Source organism: Zootermopsis nevadensis, unplaced genomic scaffold (genome assembly GCF_977971745.1).
Source record: "Zootermopsis nevadensis isolate Lab colony 2312 unplaced genomic scaffold, Znev_1.0 Znev_ptg000003l, whole genome shotgun sequence".
In the NCBI taxonomy this organism is placed as follows: Eukaryota; Metazoa; Arthropoda; class Insecta; order Blattodea; family Termopsidae; genus Zootermopsis; species Zootermopsis nevadensis.
In genome coordinates, this window is record NW_028259135.1 from 9349058 (window position 1) to 9359552 (window position 10495).

Below are 10495 nucleotides of genomic sequence, written 5' to 3' on the forward strand. Positions count from 1 at the left end.
CCGCCAGTTGTCAAGAAGTGTTGGGATGCGAACATTTGAAATTCGAGAGGAGAACTTGTCCCATTGACTACCAGCTTCTTTGTCCACTGACGGTAAAATCTGGTTCTATGTTGCAGTCTGGTTGTCTGATTTTGCAAATGACCGATTAAATTATGCTTTCGTATGTTGCAATCATGATAGTAGACGTAGTGACTAACGATTCTGAACCTTATGAAGTCAAACACCTTCCTATTTTAATCCGCTTTTAAATTCCTCATGAACGTAAACTAGGCTTGACACTGTCGTTGTAAAGCCGCTAAGTACCACTGAACTTAGCGGCTTTGTTTCGTAAAGTCGTAACGATACACGGACGGACAGACCCACTTAATTTTCTCCTTGTCTGTTTCTCGAGTGACCTCCTTCAAGCATCCAATATTTTTTATTTTTTTCTGGTCTTTATATTTTCGCCAAATAAATTGTCATCATCAGTATGGAACAGAAGCTGACGTGTCCCATTCAACTGCAATCTCTCCATATTTTCCTCAACTTTCCTAAAGCGAATCTGAAAAGCAATGGCGTCATACATTTGCACGCGTGTACAGACCATTCTGAACTGGAAATTCATCACAAAAACGCAGTGGTTTATTCCGGGACAAATGCATTGTGTCACATTCAATACCCCTGCCTATTATGTGCTTAAAACAAATTCCTGGTGTGTAATATTTTCTTTTCAAGTCGTACGACTGGAAAACAGCGAAGTCTGTTGTGTTTCAATGCCACGGACTTAAAAGCCTTTTCTTTATTGACGTGGGCTAGTTGCCCGCGCAAATACTCAAGTCTGCAAATGTCATTCTGATTGTGGGGGTGGGGGCAGGTGAGGCTTTTCAGCTTCTACTTTATCTACTTAGCGCCATATGCCTTTGAAGCCGAATATCGTCTGAATAATATTTAAGAATTCAGTCCGTACCGCGAAGAAAACACAACACTTCACCATTACAAATGCCAACTGGTTAACGCTGTTTAAGGAAATAATCGCTGTTTACAGTGAAAATCATACAAAACACATAAATACGAAATGAAAAGTTGCTTATTGTTTAAACGGGTAATACATATATTTACCATAGGGTTTTAAAGTGTTAATAATAATGTATAAATTAGAGTGCAGTAGTTTAATATAGATTTAATACTCGGAAAGAGGGAATTTCACTTTCGTGAAGGAAGTTATGACATTTTTTCAGTAAACTTTACCGGGTTGCAATGGGATATTTTGTCGTCATGACGAGGTTGGAACATGACGTGTGCAAACCCCAGTAGCTTAACCGTAGTTCCTGATTGGTTTCACCGCTCGCCATATTAAAGTTCACAAGTGCAGACCCGACATTGTATTGTCTCCATCATTCGTGTGGTCAGACTAAGCGTTTCTGTAACCAAATATATGACATTCTATATTAACCCCTTAAAGCGCCGTGGTGACCTTATGGAATCTACGCAAAACCTAACCTAACTTGTAGTGACTCTGAGTTTGACCCACGCAGTGAGTGTACGGGTTTCGTATTCTCAGAATAAAGAGGTATTATTTCCTTAAACAGCGTTAACCAGTTGATCTTAGTAATGGTGAAGAGATGTGTTCTCTTTGAGGTACGGACTATATTTGTAATATTATTCAGATGATGTTCGTGTTTCAAAGTAATGCTTTTGAAGTCATGGTGGGAAATATAAGGAGCGTCCATTTTGATGTGACGTAGAACGTAATAATGTTCCACCGTACGCTGGAATCAACTAGAGAACGGATAATCTGGTTTTAATTCAAATCTGTTTTGGCGATTTTAATTAAACATTTCCGAATCATGCCAGTCTTCAATTAGATTTGACAATTTTAACGAATATTTTTTACATACGAATATAGATCTTGGGTTTATCTCAAACGCTTGTTAAAAATATTTCACACCTGATTTTTGGCTTACTTGGATAAAAGTTCGCTGTAGATGTTGGTAAATACAGTCGATCACTGATCAAAGAATTCGTTGCGCTCAGTTCAGTTCAAATTTCCCCCTCCTTTTGGCTGTTCTTAGTTTATCTGCTACGCTTTCAAGTCGTCTCTTTGTTTCCTTACACACAGCAGTAATCAGTTTTGTGTTCAGTAACAAAGCAAACACGCCTGTCCGTCATTCTGTTTGAATATAATTCGGTATAGCACCCGTTCAGTAAGAAAAGTGTTTGATGAAAATTTAAAGTCATATTTAATTAAGCCTTCGCTTTTAGAAACTCCAGTTTTGATCTCACGTGATTTGGAACAGCGGTGAATAATTTTACTTTTGTTCTGGAGGTACCGGGTTGATATCTAGACTGGGGGAATGATATCGCTGATTCAGTTATCGGTTATTTATCTAAGAAATTCCAGACAAAAGCTTGGCTCGGCTTCGTTAAAATTGCTTAGGATTCTATACATATTTTTGCCAGATAAATATTAATGTTGTTCTCTCTCTTGTTCTGTTGCAAAAGTGATTACAATCGTTGTTTTTCTTCAGATTTTCCCCACCAAAACTCTGTAGCCTCTTTGTTTTTAATTTTTTCATCCTAACAATTAAGGGACAAGGCTGTAATTAGCCAGTTGAATCAATCCGTTCTTACAGTTTGTGTCTGAAACATTTTAATATCATCCCATCTGCGCCAAGGTCTTAGAATGTTATCTTTCTTTCAGGCTTAAAATTTTTTAAAAATATATTTAGACTCTGATGAGTGTTAACAGAGTTCGCTGCCCCCAAAAAAGCTATTTTTGACACAGCGAACTTAAACCACGCCCTTGAGGAGGGGTTCTACATCGGCAATAGGGCTCTTGTTGAAACCTGTACGCATTAAACATTCGGAAACCGAAATGCACCACATCAGTGGCGACGTTATTAATTTAATTTCGATGTTCTTGAAAGTCTCAGTGTGGTAAGAATTTACCTTCGGTTACAAATTTCAGTATAGTTACAAGACACAGGAATTGGTGGGGCAGTGAATCTTGTGTAACTGGAAGGAGGCCGTGGCCCTAGGGATAACCCTCGCATCACTGACTACTCGAATTAATTAGTATTTTGTAATGTCAAGTGCTCGATCGTCAGGGGCAAATCACTTTGGATTGACCGATGCGCTGAATGACACAGTGGAGAACAGCTGATACTCGGTCAGCGTCTGCTTCGATACTGCCCTCGATATTACAATCGATGGTTTATCGAAATTCTTCAGAGAGTTGTATATTATAGGTGCTCCGCGTTAACTTCCCTCACATTACTTTAAATCCATTTTAATAATATCCTCCCATCTATTCTTAGGTCTTCCGTATAGTCTCCTACTTTCAGGCTTGCGAACAAAAATTTCCAAAAAAAAAAATCATGTTTTGTTGTTTTGCACAAATTTATGAAACCAAACTCGTCAGCTATGATTCTTGTATCACCGACAAAGCCATTTACGAAGAAAGAAGCTGCGATTCCTTCAATCTGCGCGCACTCTTAGCTTACGAGCTTCGTCTTTGAGAATGTTCGCGGGTGAGGCCCTCTCGTCCTGATGCTACATCGTGTTAGCCGCTTGACAGCCACGGGACGCCTTGTTTGCTGCCCCGGTTGTGGTCGTCGGACGTCTGTCCCGTTCTTTGAAACACTACCTCTGTCAGATAATCGTTCAGCTGTCTCACTGCACGGCGAAGCACAGTGGTAACTGTGTGTACCACTTACTTTGACGTCACAGTAATACTACGTTTTGTCCACATAGTGCATTTATGCGTTTCATATGATTCTCAGAGTAAACCGAGATTATTTCCTTAAACAGCGTTAACCAGTTGATCTTTGTAATGGTGAAGAGTTGTGTTTTCTTTGCGGTACGGACTGAGTTTTTTTTAAATACTATTCAGACGAATTATGATTCTAATCGTAACCAGCGATTATTTCCTTAATCAGCGTTAACCAGTTGGTCTTTATAATGGTGAAGAGTTGTGTTTTTTCGCGGTACGGACTAAATTCTTAAATGTAATTTAGACGAACAATAATTCTCACTACAAACAGCGATTATTTCCTTAAACAGCGTTAACCAGTTGATCTTTGTTGCATAGAAGGGGCCCAATTTCTTCGGGGACATGAAACGTAGTTTATTACGCGACATAGCAAGAAGTTCTGGGAGCGACTTTGATACAAACTGGCACTGAAAGGCTTCCGCCACTAAGGCCAGGTTAACAATAAATTTAACGAGATAATTTCACTATTTTGTGTTTATTTTTGTTAAAATTTTCACCGCAACAGCCTCTGGCAACATTAAATTAGTCGGGCATAACCTCAAATGTTTCCATCTTTTGCCAAGATTGTAATTTGACCAAAAAGTTGATTGTGCATAATTTGTAAGGACGTTTAATAAATTTTTCATACTTAATCAAAGCGACTCCTCATCACATGTTATCACTAATTCCGCCATTCCCACATAAAAAGAATCTGACGGATGACATATTTTAGAAAACAAAAAACTACAAGGCTTTGAAGCTGATGTTTTTACGTGTTTTTGCAATTACATGCAACGTAACACTGCGTTATATTTAATCGCTAAAGTGAAGTCTGAAGAGAAATTCTTAGAATAATTGGCACTTGCTCGTTTTACTGAAAGACTCGGGCTTATTTTCTTCATTCCAGAACTGAACCTCATTATCTCAGGAGTCCGCTTATCCCGTCTAATGATTTATAATGCCAAAGGGCCGCCGTAATTTCAGCGCCTCTTTGTTATTTTATATAAGTTCCGTGGCCTTCAATTTTAATAATCTCGTTCCTATCGCAGTTATAATTTAAACACTGCTGTGCTTTCCTTGTAGCCTTTCTAAGAGGTGGGCGGTGCTTGTAACGGCAGACGTAATCCGAAGCCTTCAAGTTCTTAATTGCAAGAGATACAAAGAGTAGCAAAGTTCTGTGTAGTGTTGGCTGCTCCTTGCAATGCTCAGCAGAGTGTCGGAACGCTGATAGTGGCCTACCGCTTGGAAGAATCGACGTTTTTTCTTCATTCAGACGAATTATGATTCTCACTGTAACGAGCGATTATTTCCTTAAACAGCGTTAACCAGTTGATCTTTGTAATGGTGAGGTGTTGTGTTTTCTTCGCGGTACGGACTGAATTTATTAAATACTTTTTAGACGATCTTGGGGTAGATCTTCTCTTCATGCTAGAGACGGTGAACAAGGAACACGTCTTAAAAGGTATGCTTCAAATATATTCTTTACGGATCTGAATTTGTTTTGAGTTAATGATAAGTTATCGGGGAAAAGTTTTAGATTTGATATCGGGGAAACATTTTGTCAGCGATGCTGACAGAGCTAATCTACGTTTAGGACTGGAAAGCCAGGCGACTTCTAATATGAGTGACCCTGGTAGGTCAAAGTTCGCCTCCTTCTCAAAGCTGTAACATTTATGGTCGAAATCGAGTTGCTGAAAATACTCGCGAAAATAAACGTAACAAATCGAAGACGAATTTATTCGGAAATACTCACGCACTGACCACCTCGAAGGTTCACAGCGGCAATTATGAGGATGGCCGTCTTCAGGGATGTTGCGCCTTGTAATCTCGAAGAAATTGACCGACGTTTCGGAGGTGCTTACTGATGACGAAACCTCTGAAATGTCAGTCAATTTCTACGAGGTTATAAGGCGCAACATCAATAGAAAGTTTCTTGTTGGTAACTTTACGTTGCGTTATCAACTGATGAGGTTATGTAGCGTTAAATGATTGTGAATTGTGAGTAGGATGGCACGTGGAAGAAAAGATTCTGTCTCCGTACCGAGTGTCTGAGTAAGAACCGGTGTTTGAGTGAGTAACAAGATGTGTTTTTGCATGCATGCAGGTGGTAGTTCCCAAAAGGACGGCCCTTCTGCTGGACAAGATCATGGTGGCCCTTCAGAAGGCTGTGGAGGATGGTAAGGGCGATCGCAACTTCGCTTCTAACGTTGCAGAGAACAAGGTGCGTATTTGTGCGTGACTTGAATGCAAATTGTGAAGCACCTCAGAATACAACTTCCTCCACCCCCTTTCACTTCATCCCTTATCCTCACCACCCCTCTCTCAAACACCCTCAATCTACCACTGTCACTTCGCTCAGCACCACGTAATGCAGGCATATGGAGGAGTGGAGGTATAACTCCACGCATTCTTACTCCCCACTATATGCAGTTGGTCCAAACTTCTTCTATTTCACCCCCGCGAAAAATGTCCCTGTATTCAGTGGATAAAGACGGTGAACCTCAGAGCCGATCTGGGCATTGTGGCAAAGAGATGAGAAATTCCCTTCCGGTAATCGAACCGCGCTCGTTAAACTCCAGAACCTGTACCGACTGAGTTGTCACTGTTTTCCGATCAATCAGCGTTCCTTCCTTGATGTGAAAGATCTAATTTCACCCGTGAGGCAGCGTTTTAGTATTGAAATTTCATATTTATTTGTAAATGTGGCAGTGATTCTAGATCTGTCACAGTACAAAGGAAAATGGAAGGCTTATTGCTCAGTCATGTAAGAAAAACAATTTTATTTATCATGCAAAAGGCGTTAATGCGAGGCCAGACATAAATAATGGCTTATATACGCACATGTGCCATAAACGGAAACACAGCTCTACAGATTACGTGTTTCTTTGTAGTTCAGTGGAAATTACGAAGTACGTTACTTCTTCTGCGTGCTTATTTGCTTACTCCACGGAGCCGAGTCCTTCGTGAGGAGCCAGCAGTCGCTTAGCCACTCAAGAAATCCCAAACATTTTATGTAACCCGAAGGTTCATCACCGTGGCCACAAGAACCCGCCACTGGTCCCTATCGAGAGCCATACTTCTTCTAGTGGCTAACCTAAAATTATCAGAATATAGAAAATCATTTTGCCCACACAGTTATAAAATTTTTGTTCGTTAATTATATATAAGATTAGCTACAAAATTTTAATTAACTTTTTCTATAAAACCACATGTGACCTGACAACTGGGCCTTTCGGTGCCATTTATTTGAAGCACGAAGTTCGTCTAAGTAATACTTAAAATTACAGCTCTTGTGCCAAAGAAAACAAAACCCGTCTCCATGGCAACGATCAGTCGGTTGACACTGTTCAGGGAAACAGTCGCTTTTTATTTTGAGAATAATGAGAAACTCAAAAACGGAACACAAAACACAGAATTTCCTGATGTTAAAATAGTCGTTACATACGGAACTTTTCATAATACGTTCGGATTTTCTAGACAGCGGACCCGCTGCTGTGAACTTTCGCATTAAAATATTAATACCTGTAAAAGAATGTTTAACGAAATGTAAAAGCACCGAGGAAGACACTCAGTGGCCCTACGAGGGCTGAAACGTTCACGTCTGTCTCCATCTTCAGGGATGAATTACCTATGATCTTCATCACACAGACTGGCCTTAGTTCGTTGCGTTTTCCGAAATGATCTGCCCTGCTTTAAATAAGGTTAAGTTGCTTGGAATTGTCTCTGATACAGGCCTATTGTGACCTATTAGTATTGTCGTTTTGGCTTCACCACGTTCTGACGTCACGGTTAAGGTGAACGTACGCTTTCACGACGTCATCTTGTGTCTGCGTCCATTCTTGTGTTTGTCGTGGATCCAAGACTTGTAGGTGCTCTGTTGTATTATTAGGTGCACTGTTTGATATCAGGTTCCAAACCGATGCCTTGTTTGCTTTTCCCAGGGTATTTTGCTATAGTTCTGATAGCCGTCGCTGATTATTTCTGTCGTATTACGATTGTGCGATTTCTAGAAGGATTTGTCAGTAAAAATATTTCGGTAGTGAAGTCTAAGGTTTGTATCTGAAGACAATCATAAACTGTGAAGCATGCACTTCCATATATGCACGTGGGACACTTCATTGAGGAGGTGATAATCGCTGAACTTCTCAAAAAGTTACTTCTTACTTCATGGATCCAAAAGTTGCAATAATTTCTTTCCACCATTGGATTGTCTTGAGCCGGTTGAGTACAGTCTACACCGTCGAATTTTAATTTTTTTAAAATCCACTTTAATATTATCCTCTCATTTATGCATGGATTTCTCAAGTTGTTTCTTCGTTCAGCTCTTACACCAAGATTTTTAATCCTTTTTATTATATTCCTGTGCGTGCTACATTCCCTGATAATCTAAATTTCCTTTATTTCATCACCCAAATAATATTTGCTGAAGACTTTTGAAGATTTTCGCGTAGTTTTCTTCAGCCTCTCGTCACTTCGTCCCCCCTCGGCCAAAATATACCCTCAAGATCTTGCTGAAACGCACTGTTCCCTATTCCTCCCTTAATGTATATGATTAATTTGTGTAAAAGAAAATTAAGTTTCTCGTTAAAAATTTTAACTGTTGAGTTTCGAAGACTGGACCAGGGAGTTAATTAAAAGATCCAGGTATTTTTCGCAGTGTTAATGAGTCATTCGGTAGACATTTTTATCAGCGTTTGTTAGTAATTCAGCAGATTTTTTTTCGCAGTCTGTAAATTATTCTTCAGATATCTGATATGCTCCTCGATGTTGGTCTGTAAACTTTTTTTCGTAGAGGTTGGGTTAGGTCAATTCTCCCATGCGATGGGATAAACATTCCCTACGTTCCCGGCGTCTATACCAGTCTTTCCGCATTAGTGCAAATCTGCTTTTACCTATAATTGATTACAGATGTGCATTGTATGGATGCGTAATGCAACTTGTGTCACGGAATGTTACAAAGGGCGTCCGTCGTATTCGGTCAGGTTTATCGGCGTGCCCCAAATGTCATTTTTTGAGGGGGGTCAGCCATTTTTACCCTTTGGCTTGAATGCAGCAGTGGCGGATCGAAGTCGACCATTGCCTCCACATATTACCGAGGTTTATGCGTGGAGATAAACCTCCACTTGTCCATACGCCTTTGTTGCGTGGTCCTTAAGTTAGTAGAGATACAACTGATACGGGCAGGACATAACACTTTAGAGCACAGTTAAGACTGTCACGTGTTTACGCTCAAATATAAAACCTCATTTTTGAAAACATTATTAAAATGTGACAATACGTCGGTTGACATTGTGAAATGAGCTGAATTGATTTTAAGTTTAGTTTCGGTTTGGACGTTCATATTTATTCGATGTCTTTTATGATATTGTTAACAAACGTTTGTGACGAACAAATGTCATGTAGAATGTTCGTCTTAATTGCATCTCCCACGCGAATTCCGGGACCTTGTTTAGACAACCTTCGCGTTTGCCGGACACTAAGCCACTTCCTCCGAGTGGCCGAGCAAACAGAAGCTTCTCGAGTGTCTACATTAGTCCGTACTCTAACCTCAAGGAAAATAAACCACAAAGAGCATCAGAAAAAATGTTTTCTTTCGATATCTGGTTTTCCCGACAAAGATGTCTGTTCAGCTCTGGAGTTTCTATATACTGCAAATTAACCCTTGGACACTTCTAGTCCTCCAGGGACGATAACGTACGGGGGAGTGGAGGAATAGCTCCAGTCATTATTTACCCCCGCAATGGATGCATATGATTGGTCATTTTTACGCATCAGCATGTTGGATGTGGTGGTGGTTGGGGGGTAGCGGCGTAGGGTGGCAAGGAACTCGTTTCCGGGAATCGAAGCCAGGTTGTCCGTCCCTCACCTTTACCGACTGAGCCATCCCGTCTAATCGACAACAGCGAAATGAAGTCTTTATTTAAGTCTAATACAGATGCAGGAAATTCGTGTATGTTTGAGGGTTTTGGTGGAAGATCTCAACCTTCGGAACCCTGTAATGCCGCTTGTAATTTGCTTTGTTAAACTGCGGATGTTAATGTGATAGACGCTACTTTAATTATTCAACTGGCAACTGAAGTGTTCTTCACAGGAGTACCAACTTATTCCAACCGGGTCCGAGTTTAAACCCGATATTTGATTTAAACTGTTCTTAATTTTGTTGATTTTGTGAATGCATTAAACAGCAAAGTTTTTCTCTTGCAGATGGACCTGCAGCGCCGCGGTCAGCAGAAGGGGAGAGTGTACTGGCGATGTTATTTTAACGCCGTCACTTGTTTCAAAAGGAAGTGACGAAACACAACGTCCGCCATTTTATAATTTGTCTGTGACAACAACAATTTTGTTTGTTTTGTATTTTTCGTTATAAGTATGACAATACTTGTAAAAATTCAAATTATCATTCCCAGTTGTGAAGGGATTTGATTTAAGTTAACATTTATCAATTAAAAACGTGACATTTAATAAATCCTCATGGAAAAAAAAAAATAAAACTTGGTAATTTTTTTTGTGTTTAACTGTTTTATTACTTTCGTCAGTTTATGAAATGGTCCAGGATTTCCGTTTGATAATTATCTGTTGTGATAATTATTACAACACTCAGCAAATGTCAGCTTTTCTCTGATCTGCAGTTTCGTCCAACAGCATTTATATTACTTACTCTGTGTCTCGTATTGAACTATAAATACGAAATAAAATAAGTTGTCTGCTTTCGGAATATATTGTAACTTACGACGATTGAGATGAAACTAGCATAATCCGAGAGAA

General features: G+C 39.8%; 1 protein-coding gene across 4 annotated transcripts in view; it reads left to right on the forward strand.

Moving 5' to 3' along the window:
- AstCC (Allatostatin double C) overlaps positions 1-10240 on the forward strand; it is a 36287-nt gene extending 26047 nt beyond the window's left edge. For all 4 annotated transcript variants that reach the window (XM_022081975.2, XM_022081974.2, XM_022081972.2 and 1 more), the window contains 2 exons: positions 5835-5951; positions 9935-10240. In XM_022081975.2, the coding sequence (XP_021937667.1) occupies positions 5835-5951; positions 9935-10021 (204 nt within the window). In that variant the 3' untranslated portion in view covers positions 10022-10240. The remainder of the gene's footprint in view (positions 1-5834; positions 5952-9934) is intronic.
- The last annotated feature ends 255 nt before the right edge of the window (positions 10241-10495 follow it).